Below are 19,091 nucleotides of genomic sequence, written 5' to 3' on the forward strand. Positions count from 1 at the left end.
GCTCCAATATTGGGTGCATATATATTTAGGATAGTTAACTCTTCTTGTTGAATTGAACCATTTATCATCATGTAATGATCTTTTTGTCTTTTTTTTTTTACTGTGGTTGGTTTAAAGCCTGTTTTAGCTGATGCAGGAATAGTGATCCCCTGCCCCACTTTTTTTTTCAGTTGTGTGACAGATTTTTCTCCAACCCTTTAATTTAAGCCTATGGGTCCTATTATATGTGAGATAGGTCTCCTGAAGACAGTAGAAGGCTGGGTCTTGTTTTTAATCCAATTTGCGTTTGTCTTTGCGGTGGGGCATTTAGGTTGTTTACATTCAAGGTTAATATTGATATATGAGGCTTTATTCCTATCACGGTGTCATTAGCTGGTTGGTCTGTAGTTTTGATTGTGTAGTTGCTTTACAGGGTCTGTGGGCTATGTGCTTACATGTATTTTTGTGGTAGCAGGGGTTCATTCATTTCCACGTTTAGAACTCTCAAGCATCTCTTGTAAGGCCAGTCTGGTGGTAATAAATTCTCTTAGCAATTGCTTGTATGGGAAAGATTTTATTTCTTCTTTGCTTGTGAAGCTTAGTTTGGCAGGATATGAAATTCTTGGTTAGAATTTCTTTTTCTTTTTTATTTTTTCTTAAAGAGACAGGGTCTCACTATGGCTTTTTTGTTTGTTTTTGTTTTGAGACAGAATCTCACTATTGTCGCCCAGGCTGGAGTACAATGGCACAATCTTGGCTCACTGCAACTTTCACCTCCTGGGTTCCAGCAATTCTCCTGCCTCAGCCTCCCGAGTAGCTGTGATTCAGGCGCCTGCCACCATACCCGGCTAATTTTTGTATTTTTAGTTGAGATGGGGTTTCACCATGTTGGCTGGGCTGGTCTCAAACTCCTGACCTCAGGTGATCTGCCCACCTTGGCCTCCCAAAGTGCAGGGATTACAAGCGTGAGCCACTGCACCCGGCTTGGATTTTGGGGTTTTGTTTTTTAAACAGGGTCTTGTTCTGTTGCCCAGGCTGGAGTGCAGTGGTAGGATGTCAGCTCACTGCAATCTCTGCCTCCCAGACTAAAGCAATTCTGTCACCTCAGCCTCTCGAGTGGCTGGGACTATAGGCACAGCCTATATGACCCTTTCTCTAGCTAGAGTCTTTCTTTTGCATTGACCTTGAAAAGACTGATGGCTATGTGCTCTTGGGATGATCATCTTGTCTAGTAAGAAAATTCATTCTCACCACAGATCTTAGCAACCTTAGCATATGATTTTTATTCTCTTTCTTAAATTAATAACTTTTACCTTTTCACTTTAAGAAAGCACTTTACAGCTTCTCTTTACTATATCTGAATTGCCAGCATCATTACACTTGTGTTTTGGGGCCATTACTAAGATAAGGGTTACTTGAAAACAGGTACTGAGATACAGTGACAGTTCATGGGAACTGAGATGGTTACTAAGTGACTAATGGACAGGGAACATTTAAGCATAAATATGCTGCGCAAAGGAAGAATTCACGTCCTGGGTGCTACTCAAAATAGTGTGTAATTTAAAACTTAAGAATTGTTTATTTCTGGAATTTTCCATTTACTATTTTTGGACTACAGGTAACCACGGGTAATTAAATGTGGAAAGCAAATAAGGGGGGACTACTGTATTACAGAAACTAGGACAGAAAATTCTGTGGCCTGAAAGACTTGATCCTTCAGAAAAATCTGAACATTTTTGCTTTGTAGTTCAAACATCAGTAGGTTAAGTATACTGCCCTTGAATTTCATTATTTCTCAGTTTTACAACAGCTCAGAGATGCAAAGACAGGAGCCAAGTATCTTATGTTAAATAGTGTTTTGAGCCAGAAAACAATTCTATTCATACTTAAAGGAGTTTTTAAGGCTGGGCACGGTGGCTCTCACCTGTAATCCCAGCACTTTGGGAAGCCAAGGTGGGTCGATCACTAGAGATGAGCCTGGCCAACATGGTAAAATCCCATCTTTACTAAAAATACAAAAAAATTAGCTGAGTGTGGTGGTGCATGTCCGTAGTCCCAGCTACTCAGAAGGCTGAGGCAGAAGAATGGAGGCTGCAGTAGATAGAGGTTGCAGTGAGCCGAGATCGTGCCACTGCATTCCAGCCTGGGTGACAGAACGGGACTCTGTCTCAAAATAAATAAATAAAGGAGTTTTCAAATTAGAGTAAGGAATAAGTAATGAATTATGTTCACATTTGCTAGTAAATCATATTCCTGTCAGTTTATAAAATCTACTGTCTTAGCCTCCCAAGTAGCTGGAACCACAGGTGCACACCACCATGCCCAGCTAGTTTTATTTTTGTAGAGATGGGGTCTCACTATGTTGCCCAAGATGGTCTCAAACTCCTGGGCTCAAGCTATGCTCCTACCTCAGCTTCCCAAAGCGCTGGGATTATAGGTGTGAGCCACTGTGCCCAGCCAGCCCACTGCATTTTATAATTTATAAGATCAATCCCCACAGCAATCTTGGCAAGATAGGATTGTCAGCCCCACTTTGGATGGGAAAACCAAGGCTCAGAGAAGCAAATAATTTGCCCAAAGTGACACAGTTGGTCTGGTGCTCAAGTCCATGCTATTTCTAGTCCATGCTATCTACCTCATATCCCTTTTAAATACAAGGTACTAGATGCTTCTTAAACACATCTGAATGCAGTACAATTCCAAAACACGACCACTAATCTTATCACTTTCCAACATCCTAGCAGTCCAGGTGCCTCCTTGGATAAGCAAATTCCTTGAGGATAGGGTCTATGTCCTCGTCTCAGGATGCACCCTGGTCCCAATAAGAGACATGGCCAACTCTCAGCAACAGTGCCAGTCCCTGCCATGCCCACAATGGCGGTCTGGGCCCTTTTACTGCAGTAAGCAAGCAGAGGTGCCATGACTCCTCAGTAAAAGCCTTTGCAATGCAGGTTTTCACCTCCTCACTCACTGAGCTTGCCATGCCCCTGCTGCAAGCTGCTCCCAGGGCAGAACTATGCACAGGTTATGAATGATGTGTCCATTTTTGTCTGCCCAAGCAGCTCCTACAAAACCTTTCCCTGCATCCTCCAGAAGCAGCTTCCAGCTCCTCCTCTTATACTGGTGACCCAGCTCTGTTTTCTCCCTTCCACACCTACCCTATAAACACTGCCTTGCCCTGGCTCCTTCTTAACATCCACCAACACAGCCTGCTCAGTGTATAGAGCACATCAGTGTGGATTCCAGGCCGCTGTCAGGGAAAGCGCATGCATACTCACCCTCAAGGCATAAGAAATAATGATGGGCCATAAGAATCTAGGTCTTTGCTTTGGGATCCCCTTCCTCCAGAGTCTATCTAGCCCCAGGGTAAATGGCAGCTGACCCCTATCCTCTTCCTAACCTAAGTGGTTTAAGAGGGGAGACCTCCTGCAACAGAAGATGAAAGGCCACTTTACCTTTTTTAGCTCGAAGCACCCGCCCTAGCCTTTGGGCTTCCTGACGCCTGGAGCCACCATGGGATGAGATCTGAATGAGAACATTTGCTTCTGGCAGATCAAACGATGTGTCACCTACCTACAGAAACGAATAGGAAGGACTTTATATATGAAGGGAAAAAAAGTCAACTGACCCAGAATTTAAGTAAGTTGTATAGATAATTTAGAAACATAATCACTCCTTCTCCTCTTTGTACCAGGGTCTATCTGATGCAGGCAGAGAGGTGAAGCAATGAACCTCAGAAAGGCATCTCTGGGTCTCCAGGACTTGTGTGAGTTCTCCGGAGAGCCATCCTAAAGAATAATACCACGTCTCAGGGACACTCAAAAGAGTGCTGCTGGGTGCCAGGAGCCCAGAGATGAGAGGGCGCTTCAACAGAGACTGACTCTGAGTCATTCACTTTTCTGGCTACAGAAATATGTTTCCGCAAAACCATCTGTACTCTTACCTGGCATCCATTGACACCAGCAGCACATGTGGGATGTGACCTGCGAGGAGCGACTGCCCCATATGGGATTCTGACTGCAGGTGGACTCCTCAGCTCTGGGGTTCTAAACATCGAGGTTCCCAGCCAGAGACATGAAAGTTTGGTGCTTATGTGCCCAGCCACAATCACATAAAATCTCATTTCTTTTGGGCTTTGGGACTGTCTTAATCTGAATGACTATTCTAAACCATGGGGCTACAGCTTCTGATTGCAAGTAACCATCCCTGAGCTGGGCCTGTGCAAGTCTGTGCTGACATCCATCACCCATCATCAAGGGACACCAGGAACCAGGACAAAGGCTGCTGTGACACACAGGATCTCCAACTCGTAAAGAGAACTTCATCTGAATGCCTACTTCTGCCAGAGTAGAAAATGAACTTTTGTTTCTTTTATAAACAAGGAAATTCTTATTTCTTAAAATATTTCTTAATACATAATACTTATTAAAATAAGTCTTATTAAAATAAGTATTATTTCTTAAAATAAGTATTTCCTTAAAACTCCTATATCCCAAAAAGAATTGGGAAAAACCTCAGTCAAAGAGCCTTTACAGATTATTCATGACGCATGCAAATTCTTAGTCTGCTAACCCCAGGCGGTATCTCCTATCCCTGGACACGTGGAAAATGAAAACATACATGAGAAGTTCCTTCAGCAGACATGAATTCACTGTCCAGGAATCACAGCGTACCCCCCAGGTCCCCAGGCCCCCAGAGTGCTAGGGGCCTCACCTCCACCCTATATGCCATACAAACCTTGGATATGAAGATAGTATTAATTTTCGGGTTGTGCTTGAAATTCTGGAGAATTTGCATCCTTTCCCCCTGAGACGTAGGTCCGTAGATATAGGGTCTAGAGAAGAATGAAGCTGTGTTAGAAAGACCACAGAATAATGCCTCAGTTATCTTGAAAACACATCAGAAGGGAAAAGGAATTAAGCAAGCTATTCTCAAGTAGAAAGCCCTCTGTCATGCAGGGATATCGTTACATCCACAAAAATGACAGGCTACAGACATACCACCCGCCAACCACCCCCCAGCATCCCCCAGCCTTCCCCACTGATTCTAGGTTTAGGCCCACCATCCTCTTCGGGATTCCCTTCTTTTTCGTTTTCTTTTTGGATTATGCTTTTTCCTGCTTCAACCTCTCTCTCTCAGCACAGAGCCTATACAAGGAGAATCTCCAGATTTCATGAAGCCCAAGAAGAGTGACAAAGAAAGCACTGCTATTTCCAGAAAAAGGCAGGAAGCGACTGTCTGCCAATGACACACGCATACTCCAAGAGATGAGCAGAAAGGAGAAAAGCATCCTTCAGCCATTTCTGTGCTGACTTCCCGTAACACTGAGTTTTAAAAAATTCTCTAATTTCTAGCTCCCTGCCAAAGGGCACAACCCTATTAATGAACTCACGGGTTATTATCCCATAGCACTGGGAATGTCACACTCCCTCCTTTTGTCTTGGAATGTGATGGTGGACACTTTTTGTAGCTTCCCAAGGATCATAACAACCGTGATGATAATGATAAAACAAAGACAATGAGGACAAGCTACAGGTATGCAGGGCCTACGAACACCAAGAATACCGAGCTGAGTACTACATGAAAAAAAAAATCCAGGCCAGGCGCGGTGGCTCACGCCTGTAATGCCAGCACTTTGGCAGGTGGATCACCTGAGGTCAGGAGTTTGAGACCAACCTAGCCAATGAGGTGAGACCTAATTACTAAAAATACAAAAAATAGCCGGGCATGGTAGCATGTGCCTGTAGTCCCAGATACTCGGGAGTCCGAGGCAGGAGAATCGCTTGAACCTGGGAGACAGATGTTGGAGCGAGCCTAGATCACACCACTGCACTCCAGCCTGGGCGACAGTGAGACTCTGTCTCAAAAAAAAAGTCAGCCAGCCCTGCCAAGTCTTCTCGGCACTGTAAAAGACAGGTTTCACGTGCCCCAATTTACGTGTGGAAAACCAAGGATCAGGAGCCTGAACAGGTGGAACCTGGGAGTGGCTGCTCCACTGCCCAGGCCCATCAGCACCCAGGGCAGTGCCCAGACACAAGCTGCCTTGCCTGGAAACCAGAATGTCCTGACCACCACAGAAGTTTATCATTTTCTATGCATGTCATGCTGTGAAAAAAGTTAGGAAGCCCCACTCATCAGAACAGCCTGACTCTTAATACCCAGGTTTGTAGGTGGTTTTCTCCTCTCCCATCACCAGGAAAAACTACTTGCAAAGTGGGGAGCCCTCGGTTTCTAAAGTTCCCCCATACAGCTGAAATAGAAGGATAACCATTCTCCAAGGGGAGAACTTCACCTTTACTGAACACTTACAAGCTGCCAGGCATAAGAATCCATCACCCACCATCAAGGGACACGAGGGCCAGGGTAACACTGGGTGGCAGTAGTTCCATGTGACCAAAGCACAAAAGGAGTTCAGAGGTAAACAACTTTCCCACATCCAGTCTGTCTGATCCTAAAGACGAGGCTCTGCCCATGATACTGCCACATAACCCTAAGTCTCTCTTGCAAAGTGCTTTGGTGATACTGATGCCTTTCTTATGAAGGTGGGGAGGAGCCAAAAGCATGGAGAATCCCCACCACACACAAGCTAAGAATGGAGCAATGCCCAGGAGCCACAGGATCACATCTGTTTTTAAAGGATGGGGTCTCACTATATTGCCCAGGCTGGTCTTGAACTCCTGGGCTCAAGTGATCTTTCTGCCTTGGCTTCCCAAAGTGCTGCGATTATAGGCATGAGACACTGCGCCCGGCCCACAGAATCATTTTAGAAGCGAGAAAACCAAGAAGGAAAAAAACTACTTCATACATTTAAAGGCCAGAGGCACAAAAAAAGGTAAGAAGTACACACTGTAATGATCATTCTAGTACACAGGAGACAGCCACAATCTGCTGCCCTTCACTGTGCCAGACTGGCTCGAAGTCGACAGTGCCAGGCAAATTAACATCCCTGCTCAAGCAGATGCTCGGGAGGCTGTGGCCAAGGAACAAGCCTCAGGAGTGCTGCAAATTTAGGTGGGGGAGGCCCCTGGAATGAGGCTCAGAAGACTGTGGAGGAGCTTTGCTGTGGGAGGAAGGATGGCAAGGGAAGATGGCTCTTAAATATGACACAGTAAATATAGGCACTGTCTCATTGCCCTGCTCAAACTGGCACTAATGTGACAGCAAAGAACACAAACCCACAAAGAAAACAGGAGAAGAAATAACAGCAGATGAGAGAAGTGGGTAACATTTCAGAAGCTGAAAAGCAGAATGATACAGGCACAGAACCTGAGCTAACAGACTAGAGAAAGCTGAAGCTGCAGCCGGCAGGAGAGAAGAGCTATACGACACCCGTCGCTGTCCTTTGTGGGAAGCAGGAGGGATCAGAAACTCATCACCAGTTGCCTGAGAAGGTGGGGAGGTGCGCAGGATGACTGGCAGCATATGAGTGCAAGGAGCAGTCAGGCCAGGCTGGCACAGGCAGGCTGCCTCTGCTGGTGGAGCACTGGAGGCTTACTTTCCAGGGACACCAGGCAGAGTTGAGGGCAAAGGCGAGACTGAATGCGAAGATGCCACTAGCCCTCCTCCTCCCCTAACACAAGGTATTGCCCAAAAGACTGGAAAAGTCCTCTCTGAAGAAACTGTCCAGCCCAAGAAAAAAGTCCTAGAGATACTGGCATTTGGCAATCTCGTGAAGAAATATCCAGGTCCCTGCCCAGTCACTCTGGTGGGGTCCACAAGCTGGCAAACCCACTGAGCCATACAGAAAGGCCTACCAGCTTTTTAGTGACTGACTTTAAGCAAGAAAATCCAGCCAAGGATTACCAAAACTCAGAAGGACTTGACGGGCTGGTAAAAACAATCAAGACAAAAAAAAAATGAAGAAAAGAAACAGCGCGGGGAACAGAAGGAAGCTTCAAAAGCTTTCATAGCCTCAGAGAAGACACTATTCACAAAACAAGAACAGTTACCAGGAAAGAACTCTCAGAAATTAACAAGTCTCAATAGAAGGGTTAGAAGACAAAGCATAAAAAAAATAGAAAAAAGGCAAGCAAACAGGAGAAGCTGTTCAGTGTATCTAACATCTGACCAGTCAAGATTCTAAAAAGAGAGAACACAGAGGTGATTAACAACAAAAAATAGAAATTCTGAGGACTGAAGGACACGAGTTTCCAGACAGAAAGGGCCTACTGAGCGCCCATCACAATGAAAGAAAAAACATTAGGAGCATCATTTTGAAATTTCCAAATCCTACCAGTATTCAAGGGAAGGAAAACACACAGCCACCATAGCAGACAACACACTGAGAGGAAGCAAAGGGCATCAGACTTCCGAGCTGCCGCACTAGAAGCTCCAACGTTAGTTCTGTGAACCTGCCAAACTACCGATCAAGTGTAAAGTCAGGTAAAGACATCTGCAAACAGGTGAAGTCTCCAAAGCTTCCCCTCCTACATTCCTTCTCACAGGAATCTACTGGAACATGTGCTCCATCAAAATGAGTCAAGAGAGTGGAGACTTGAGGGTGGGCAATGGGGGTCGCTACACAAGAAAAAGGCCTAGAGAATTCATGGGGTGATATCCAAGGGAAACCCCATAATAACTGGTGGCGTCTCTAGTCCTAGACAGCAAGCAGGCCAGAACACAGCTGAGGGATGGCATGCTGGTGGGGATCCCACAAGGGAAACAGAAAAAAGGAAACTAAGAAATTACCTGACCCTACTGAGTTTACGGTTATGTGAAGAGTTTGGAGAGGAATAACTATTAAATGTACAAAAAAACAAGCAAAAGCAATGACGAGGCAATTATTAACTCCAAGGCAAACAAGTATTTACAAAAAAGAAAACGTAATAGCACACTCCACAGCTTCGCCTGAACAATGACACTATATGGTTATCTCTAAATGATACTTACACAGTCAAAATAATGTAACACTGAATATTAATGTAACCTCCAACTTCTGCTATTCCCATATTGGGAGAATGGTAGGAGAGGACACAGGAGTAGGGAGAGTGGTGTATGTAAGAGAGTCAAACCCTCAACTCCTACAGTAGGAAGTTAATAGGCAATTTCTACAACTCATAATCAAGAAATTACTACATAAGCTATTACTTAGAAAGATGAAGGCAGGCCAGGCGCAGTGCCTCATGACTGTAATTAATCCCAGCACTTTGGGAGGCCAAGGCAGGAGGATCGCTTGAGCCCAGGAGTCTGAGATCAGCCTGGGCAACACAGCAAAACCCCATCTCTACAAAAAATACAAAAATTAGCTGGGTGTGGTGGTGTGTGCCTGTAGACCCAGCTACTTGGGAGGCTGAGATGGAAGGATTCACTGAGCCCAGGAGGTCAAGGCTGCAGTGAGCCGTTATTACGCCACCACAGTACAGCTTGAGACAGAGTGAGACCCCATCTCCAAAAAAAAAAAAGAAAGAAAGAAATATGAAAGTAAACAACAAAGAAGAGTTGAAGGTGGTGGTCTTCAAGAAACAGTAATTGTGGGTGGGAAAACAGAAGCAAGGAATTGATTGCTGTTTTTCATAATAGTCTAAATGTTGACTTGGATTACAAAGTCTTTCTAAATTAAGGAAAGGTATAATTTTAGAAACTTGAGAAATTTAATCGTTCTACGCCTTTGTTTTTCCTTCTATACAATGGGAACAACATCTCATATGGCTGAAGTGAGGATTAAATAAAACATATGTATAGTACACGTAGCACACAGTTTGGCCTGTCTCCACAGAGGGCCTGGCCTTCTGCAACACTTACAGCGCCTGAAATCCTGTGTTACTGTAGAAGCAAGCACAGGTCTCTTCCTCCTTACTTGGCAGAGATTCACAAGAGCCAGGTTTTAAGCACAGATATCTGGGTGGAGCCACGGGTTGATGAGGATGCGGAGTGAGCATTTCTAAGAAGCTCCTTCCAGATGCCAGTCCATACGTGGGATGCTGGCCCAGCCTGTCTTGCCCTCCTAGTCCCTAAACCATCCAGTCTGGCCTTCTCTCCACCTACAGAGCTCACGAAGTCCAAAGCTCCAAATGCCAACTCCCACCCACCTTTGGAGCCCAGATCTTCCACAGGGCCCCATGCAGCTCAGTCCAACTCTCTGTTCCCTGTTCTTTGGGCTCAGGATGACCAGGCCCCTCTTTTCTTTATGCTCTAACCTCTGACTCCAACCACCTGCTTTTAAGTCTTCCCTGGTTTCTGAGATCAGGGCCACAGAAAGAGATCTCTGGATCCCAAGAAGTTCCTCAGGGAAAAAAGCACACAACAGGCACCTTCTGCACTCTCAATGGGGAAGAGGAACTGGCCTGAAGGATGCTCCAAGTTTTCGGCTCTTACTTGTTCAGTCGAATGGCATATTCCTTCAGGGCAAACACATTGTCAGCAAAGACAATAATCTTGTCATTCCTCCTTTCATGAAACTTGATCAGAAACTGGCAAGCTCTAAATTTGTTGGGGTTCATGGTGTACAGCAAGATTCGTTTCTTGGTTTTGATTGCCACATATTCCCGGTAAAATTCAGGAGACATAGGGCACCAAACCTGTGATGCAGTAAGAAACAGGGGTCATCTTACAAGTTTAAACATTACACAATTAAAAACTTTTGAAGCCCTTTCTCTTAGCAGAATTACTTTTAAAAAACCAGCCAGGTGCAGTGGCTCATGCCTGTAATCCCAGCACTTCGGGAGTCCAAGGCAGGCAGATCACTTGAGGCCAGGAGTTCAAGACCAGCCTGGCCAACATGGTGAAACCCTCTCTACTAAAAATACAAAAATTAGCTAGGTGTGGTGGTGCATGTCTGTAATTCCAGCTATGCGAGAGGCTAAGGCAGGAGAACCATTTGAACCCAGGAGGCAGAGGTTGCAGTGGGCGGAGATCACGCTGCTGCACTCCAGCCTGGGTGACAGAGTGAGACCCTGTCTCAAAAACAAAACCCCAAACCAATGGTATGTGAATTACATATAAATACAACTAAAAATAAATGCATATACAAAACTAAACCCAACCTAATACCTCCTGTTGAACCAGACACTTTCACATGTCAACTGCTTAATCAATGCAATCATATCCAGGGAGTTATTTTCACACCAGCTCCAAGTGAGGGAAACCAGATTCTCAATTGGGAGTGCCAGCAATTCCTCTGTTTAGGCCACATGGCCACACACAAGTCAGCACTGCTACCGAGTACTGCCACCTATGCACATACTTCCCAGCAGGGCCAGGAGCATGTCAGTCAGGCGCTTGGGGCCATCAGAGCAAAGCTCTTTGCTGCCAGGCTCCCAGGCAGCACTGTGGTATCAGGGGCCTTCATTCATCCCTGTGCCCCAAACTCTAAGCCTCACCCACAGAAATCCATGACTGGTAAACCCAGTGGCTAGGAAAAAGAATCATCTCAAATTTAGAGATATGTGAGATACGTGTCAAGGTAGAGGATATGGGGAAGTGGGTCTAGTACCACCCACCCACAGGGTAACTGACAATCCTACATGAGGTAGTAGCAGGTTAGCCTAAGTCCTGACCTATGCCTGCCCATGAGGAGTCAACCTGATCACTCCCCTGCCCATGGGATGAGGCCCTGTCCCAGGTGCCCCCAGCCCAGACGAGCTACCTCAGCACACTGGACTTTGGCGATGTAGCCATTATTCTGCAGCTCCATCCAGTTGGCTTCGTAGAGCTTAGGCCCAATCAGAAAATTTAAGTCCACAATTTTGTCATCTTCCCGGACGAGGGTTGCAGTCAAGCCCAGCTTACAGTGGGCCTGCACGATGGTGAGCACCCTTCGGAACATCCTGGCTGAGGAAATAATGGGAGCATTCACATTGTCACTTTTCTTTTTTTTCTTTTTAATATTTTTTGTAGAGATGGGGGTCTCACTATGTTGCCTGGGCTGGTCTTAAACTCCTGGCCTCAAGCAATCCTGCTTTGGCCTCCCAAAGTGCTGGGATTACAGGTATGAGCCACCACACCCAGCCCACATTGTCACTTTTTAAAATACTAATAGCTGTGCCACTTAACACTGGCTTATGATACCACCTGAGCTAACCCTCAGGTTTCAGGACCACAGAAGCTGGCTCTAGACAAGAATGACTAGGCAAATGCTTCACCATCACTTTTAGACCTGTCCAAAAGAAAATGAAAAGGAGAACAAGCGAAAATGGACTTAAGGAAGCTCCAAGTTGATGGACCCCAACATTCCCCTCACAACAGTTAACAGTAGAAGTGCAGATGGCAATTTGAAACACACCTGCAATACTTACAATACCATTCAGCTCTCAATTACGCAAGGAATTTTTCCCTAAAACCTGTACCCAGGTTATTGAAAAGACAGCTGGTGATCTAGGGGGAGAAAGAAATGAAAGAAGCCAGCTCTGCTCAGCTTCCCACCATCTTCCCAGAAACCGGGGAGAAGGTCAAGCCCAGGGGAGTGATGAACTCCAGGCACTGCTCTGCCCAAGCACCCCGGCCCACCTTAGGAAACTCCCCTCTCCAAACTTTACCAATTCAATCACTTTGTCAACCAGCAACTTCCTTTTTCTTCCTTTCTTTTGAATATTATAATTCTCTCTGATTTATCAAATAAAATAAACACATAAATAGGTATGAGATGTTCATTTTTAAAAGACCTAATTTATAGGTTTCCATGGGCTCACCTTTTAACAATTCTGATACTCTGAAGGAAGGTTAAAATGTTTGGGTCATGCTTATCTCGCCATATAATTGAAAGTAGGGCTAATGACATTTCAGAAATAAACAGACACAATAAGGAAAAAGAGGCCTGAATGCACCAAAACACAATGACATTAACAGTGAAATAAGAGGGTGGTCTAAGTGAATGTTTAGTTTTACAGCTACATGGTTTGCACACACCATCACATGCAAACACACACACATGCACACAAACACTACACAAAAAAACAAGCAAAATCAGCTCAAGGTTATCTCTAAGGAAAGACTGGGATGGCTCCAAAAAACAGTAGCAAGAAGCCCAGACCAAGCTCCCCATGTTAAGAGGGAAATGGTAGTCAAGGCAATGGCAACATCAACCCAGTGTGGGCCCCAGGGAGGCGGCACTGGGGGACATAATGACCCAAGGCAAGGACAAGGCAGTCAGGACTCTGCCTGGACACCCATGAGCCCATCACACCCCTCTATTATACTCTCCTACAGCCCTGACAGCTGTCACAGGTGAATAACTCACAATGTACTACTCAATCCATTTTTACAGAGACATGCAGCTGTGGAACCACCTAGATCAGGATATGGAGCATCAGTCACCCAGAGGTCTCTCCCCTGACCCCTCCTGTCAATAACTAGTACTCTCCCTTAAGGGAACCACTCCTCTGATCTCTGTCATCAGAGAGGGGTTTGCCTCCTTTCTGAATTTTACACAAATGAAATCATAGTATACGCTTTTGTGTGTGGCTTGTGTCACTAAACATTATGCCATGGTGGTCCTTTGGCATTTATTTGTGTGGTTACTTGGCTGTCCTCCCACTTTGTCTCCAGGGCCAAGTACAGTGCCTGGACTTAGCAGGTTCTCAATAAATACCTGTAGAAATAATGAAACTGGCACCTTGCCTAACACACAGGAAGCGCTTAATATACACAAGTACCATAATACGAATCTCATTAATAAAAAGATCTAACAGAGCTCCTTTTGAAAAATCTGTGAAACAGCAGAGCGATCTTTACCCTTTGAGATAAATCTCAAAGACTGATCACGCCACCTAACCCGACACAGACGTTGGACAGTCAGAAGACTTACTCTGTTTACTAGCATTCCCTCATTTAACATTTGCTCTCTGGGACAATGAGCATGGCCAGGCCACTGGGCTTACGGGGCCTGTACTCAAAAATCCCTTAGAGCTCGTTTGTTTCACTCCACAACTCAACCAAGGACTAACTCATCCAGTGAACTAGATGAGAGAGAGACAAATTCACACACATACGTGAGTGTAGGGTGCACCTGTTTGTACCTGTCATCAGATAACCAATCCCAAACCTGTGCTGCTGCCCACTAGAAGCTGGGACCTGAGGATTGGGTTAAAGAAAAACAAGAACGTATACCAAACATACAGTCAGACAGAATGCATCAAGCCCTGAACGCAGCTTCCAACCAAACTGTTACAGAACAGCAGAACAGTTCCAAACTCCTTTGCGGGTAGTGAATCTCTGTATCATCAATTTTCAATCCTAGCAGATCCCATACCCACCCTTCCCCTTAATCTTTTTTTCTTTTTAGTTTTTAAATTATCACAGTAAAACTGATTGTGGGGGGAGCGGTTAGCTCTATGCATTTTAACACATTTACATTTTTGTAACCAGCACCACAATCAAGTTACAGATACAGACATCACCCCAAAAAACTCCCCCATGCTGTCCTTTTAGAGTCATCCCTCTCTGACATCCCACTTCTGGCAACCACTGATCTGCTGGCCAGCACACTATATTGTCACTGTTGTATAAATATACACTACGGAAGCTTTTGAGACTGGCTTCTTTCACACAGCACCATGCTTTTGAGATTCATCCAAGTTGCAACACGAAGTGTTTGTTCTTTTTCATGTCTGAGTAGTGTTCCAGTGCATGGATGTACCACAGCTTGTTTATCCAGACACCCACTGATGACCACTTGGGTTTTGGATATTATGAACACAGCTGCCATGAACATTCGTGTACAGGACTTTGCGTAAGCCTATTTTCATTTATCTAGGATACCCAGGAATGGGACTGCTGGGTCATGTGGTAATTTTACAATAAACTGATAAACTGTTTTCCACAGTGACCATACACTTTGCTATCCATCCCTCCAGGAATGTGTGACAGTTCAGCTGTTCTGTGACCTCATCAGCACTGGCACATCAGTATTTTTTATTCTGGCCACTCTAATTGGCATATAGGAGCATCCTGCAGTAGGTTTAATTTACAGTTCCCTGATGGCTAATAAGGGTGAATATTTTTTCAGGTGCTTCTTTGACACATGTAATGCCTTTTTTGGTGAAATGTCTGTCGGTTTCTTTTGCCCATTTCTTTACCTTTTTGCCATTGCCTAAATACCTAACAGGAAACTCAAATTCATACATCTAAAGCCCTACTTCTGATAGTCACCTTCCAGACCAGCTCCTTTGACAGCGTTCCCCATCTCTGATAGCATTGCCCACTCTATCTTCCCTTTGTTTGAGCCAAAAACCTTAGTGTCATTCCTGATTTCTCTCTCTGATCCCCCATTTGACCTGTGAATTAAAAGCTTCACTGCAAATCCAGAGTTGGATCATACTTTCATCCTTACTGGTCCACACTTCTTACTGGAATTCCACAAACCCACTTCACCGCTTCCGTCTTGCTTTCCTCAGTCTATTCCCAGCACAGCAGCCAGGGTGGTATTTTTACAGTGTCAAGTCAGCTCATGTCACCCTCTGCTCAAATCCCTTAGATGTCTTCGCACTAAGAGTACACACCAAAGTTCTTGCTGTGGCCTACAAGGTCCTACAAGATGGCCCCAATACCTCTATCCTTCCTCAGCCCTGACTACTGTTTCTATGCTCTCCTCTGGCAGCACGCCATCTTGTACTGTCTCTCTATGCTGAGTACTTTCCCACAGCAGAACCCATACCCTGCAGCATCCATGAGAAAGACCTTCGATCCCTCCCTGGCCAGCTGTGAACATCTCTAGGTATCTCCTGGAACCCATCAGTGCTGAAGAGTTCTCAGTGCACAGAAAGAGCCAGATGCTGGGGCCATTTTGACAACATTTTCAACACTACCTGGGAAATGCCTCAGATTTCATTCTATTCATAGTAACCTCTACTCCAGACTTCTTAATTTACCCTAATCTGTTAATCTTTTTTTTTTTGGAGACAGGGTCTCACACTCTGTCACTCATGCTGGACTGGAGTTGCACAATCATGGTTCACTGCAGCCTCAACCTCCCAGGTTCAAGTGATCCTCCCACCTCAGCTTCCTGAGCAGCAGGAACCACAGGTGCACACCACCACACTTGGCTAATTAAAAAAACTTTTTTTTGTTGAGACATGTCTCATTATGTTACCCAGGCTGATCTTAATCTCCTGGGCTCAAGCAATCCTCCTGCCTTCGCCTCCCAAAGCGCTAGGGGACTACAGGTGTGAGCCACCATGCACAGCGCTAACCTGTTAATCATAATTCCTTAATCTGTTTTTATCAAAAAATATTCACCCAAAAAACTATGCAGCAATAAAAGAAACAAATTACTGATAAATGCTACAGCACATATGAACCATTATGTGAAGTAAAAGAAGCCAGACGTAAGAAAATAAATTTTCCATAAAAGGTAAATCTATAGTGACAGAAAGCAGTTCAGTGGTCACCTGAACTAGACAGAGAAACAAAGACTGACTGCAAATGAGTACAAAGGAAATCTAAAACTGGATCATGGTGGTTGGATGCAGTGGCTCATGCCTGTAATCCCAGTACTTTGGGAGACCCAGGCAGGCAGATCACTTGAGGTCGGAGTACAAGACCAGCCTGGCCAACATGGTGAAACCCCAAACCTACTAAAAACACAGAAATTTGGCCAGGCGTGATGGCTCACGCCTGTAATCCCAGCACTTTGGGAGGCTGAGGCAGGTGGATCATCTGAAGTCAGGAATTCGAGACCAGGCTGAGCAACATGGAGGAACCCTGTCTCTACTAAAAATACAAAATTAGCAGGGTGGCGCATGCCTGTAATCCCAGCTACTCGGGAGGCTGAGGCAGGAGAATCACTTGAACCCGGGAGGCAGAGGCTGCAGTGAGCCAAGACCAAGTCATTGCAGCCTGGGCAACAAAAGCGAAACTCCATAAAAAAAAAAAATACAAAATTAGCCAGCTACTCGGGAGGCTGAGGTAGGGGAATCACTTGAATCCAAGAGGCTGAGGTTGCAGTGAGCCGAGATCACACCACAGCACTCCAGCCTGGGCAACAGAGTGAGATGCCATCTCAGAAAAAAAAAAACTTGGATCATGGTCATGGCTGCACTGCTCCACAAATTTACTAAAATGCGTTGGATTATATATTTGCAAGGGGTGATTTTATGGTATATAAATTAAATCAATACAGCAGCTTTAAAAGAAGGTTTGCCCGTGATACTTGAAGAAGCAGGGCTTCTATTACATACTGACTAAGAATCAACATTTCAGGCTTCAAAGAAAACACATCACCGCTGCAGAAGGGCTTTTCAGTGCTCCTAATCCAGTTTTTAGAGGGCCATTAAAAAACTGATTAAGCTGAGCAGCAAAAGAAAGATGGAGGAAAGAAAGTATCATTTTCTAAAGGACTACAGAGCCAGTGATTAAGAAAGCTGTGAATGTGAACACTCCTGCCCCCATCCCACCCAAACTTAAGAATTATTAAAAAGCTTTACCCAGCACGTCTTTTTAGCCAGTTGGGTGGGCTACACAGCAGTCCCTCTCCCAAACTAACAAATGGAAATTGGTCTGTCTGTTCATCAAGTGGACAGCTTAGCTCCAGACGGCTTACCTGGTATAGTGTGCACTTCGTCCAGGATCATGAGGCCCCACTCCTGGGTCTTGAGCCACTCCATGACTCGCTCGGCCTCCCAGGACCTTTTGGTGGTGTGGCCCAGCATGGAGTAGGTGCTAATGGCAACGGAGCAGCCAATGGGCTTGTCCTTGGCATCGGAAGTGAACCGGCAGATCTGGCTGTCGTCAATGGTGGACCACATCTTGAACTGGGCTTTCCACTGCTCCACAGAAACAGCTGAGTTGCCCAGCACCAAACAGCGTTTTCTGACAGTGCATGCAGCAGTCACACCAACCAGGGACTTTCCAGCACCTACGAGAAACAACAGTGCATTCCCACCCAAGGACAGGCTGAAAGGAAGGACAGGGACAGGCAGAAGGACTCACAAGTACAGCAATCTAGGACAATGTCTTATAATAGTTTGCAAAGCTGACATCTGTGTGACACACATGGCTCCAGGCTGTTTTCTCATTTATAATGAGACACGCGCATTTCACACACACGTGAGAATTAGCAGGTGCTGGGGCCTACTGCAGCACTTTACATGTATCTCATTTAAATGTTAAAATCTCAAACCAGTGAGAAGAGAAATGCCTACTATTGCCATTTTAAAGACAGAAAAACCTGGCTGGGTGCAGTGGCTCACACCTGTAATTACAGCAGTTTGGGAGGCCAAGGTGGGTGGATCGCTTGAGGTCAGTTTGTTTAAGACCAGCCTGGCCAACATGGTGAAACCCATCTTTTTTTTTTTTTTTTTTTTTGAGATGGAGTTTCGCTCGTTACCCAGGTGACAGTGCAATGGCGCGATCTCGGCTCACTGCAACCTCTGCCTCCTGGGTTCAGGCAATTCTCCTGCCTCAGCCTCCTGAGTAGCTGGGATTACAGGCATGCGCCACCATGCCCAGCTAATTTTTTGTGTTAGCAGAGACGGGGTTTCACCATGTTGACCAGGATGGCCTCCATCTCTTGACCTCGTGATCCACCCGCCTCGGCCTCCCAAACTGCTGGGATTACAGGCTTGAGCCACCGTGCCCGGCCTAGTGAAATCCATCTTTACTAAAAATACAAAAAATTAGCCGGGCATGGTGGCGGGCACCTATAATCATAGTTATTCAGGAGACTGAGGCAGGAAAATAGCTTGAACTCAGGAGGCGGAGGTTGTAGTGAGCCGAGATGGTGCCACAGCACTTCAGCCTGGACGACAGAGCAAGACTCTGTCTCAAAAAGAAAAAGAAAAACTAAAGCCGAGGAGTACCTTACCTTGCCCACAGCCACGGGACAGTAACGCCGCTGGGGTACAGCATGCCTAGCCCACAGGAGAAGGGACTTGGCAAAAGACCGCTATTATTATTACACGGTAAACGGGACTGAGAACTCAGGGATGCACTAAGTGTGTATGGACAAGATGAAATTCCAGGAGCTTCTGCGTTTACTACCATCCACCGTTTGAAGATCAAGATAAAAATCGAGCTTTTCCATTAAACAGAGATCCTTCCTTTATTATAAAAATACATTCTGTGCTCACTTTGGCAGCACATATACTAAAACTGGAACGACACAGAGAAGATCAGCATGACCCCTGCACAAGAATGACATGCAAATTCATGAAGCGTTCCATATTTTTTCATTTTTTTTT

General features: G+C 45.3%; 1 protein-coding gene and 1 non-coding gene across 2 annotated transcripts in view; one reads left to right on the plus strand and one right to left on the minus strand.

The window, feature by feature from the left end:
* ERCC3 (ERCC excision repair 3, TFIIH core complex helicase subunit) overlaps window positions 1-19,091 on the minus strand; it is a 36,370-nt gene that overhangs the window by 10,677 nt on the left and 6,602 nt on the right. Inside the window, exons 8-12 of the mRNA XM_012462330.2 lie at window positions 17,453-17,767; window positions 11,564-11,748; window positions 10,294-10,496; window positions 4,717-4,813; window positions 3,435-3,552 (exon numbers count right to left, since the gene is read on the minus strand). Coding sequence (XP_012317753.1) covers window positions 3,435-3,552; window positions 4,717-4,813; window positions 10,294-10,496; window positions 11,564-11,748; window positions 17,453-17,767 — 918 coding nt within the window. The remainder of the gene's footprint in view (window positions 1-3,434; window positions 3,553-4,716; window positions 4,814-10,293; window positions 10,497-11,563; window positions 11,749-17,452; window positions 17,768-19,091) is intronic.
* LOC135277039 (U6 spliceosomal RNA) lies at window positions 18,973-19,079 on the plus strand. The gene has a single exon (XR_010344651.1). It is a non-coding gene; the product is annotated as a U6 spliceosomal RNA (small nuclear RNA).

This window comes from Aotus nancymaae, unplaced genomic scaffold (assembly GCF_030222135.1).
Source record: "Aotus nancymaae isolate 86718 unplaced genomic scaffold, 86718_ANA_hifiasm-v0.15.2.pri h1tg000029l, whole genome shotgun sequence".
Taxonomy (NCBI): Eukaryota; Metazoa; Chordata; class Mammalia; order Primates; family Aotidae; genus Aotus; species Aotus nancymaae.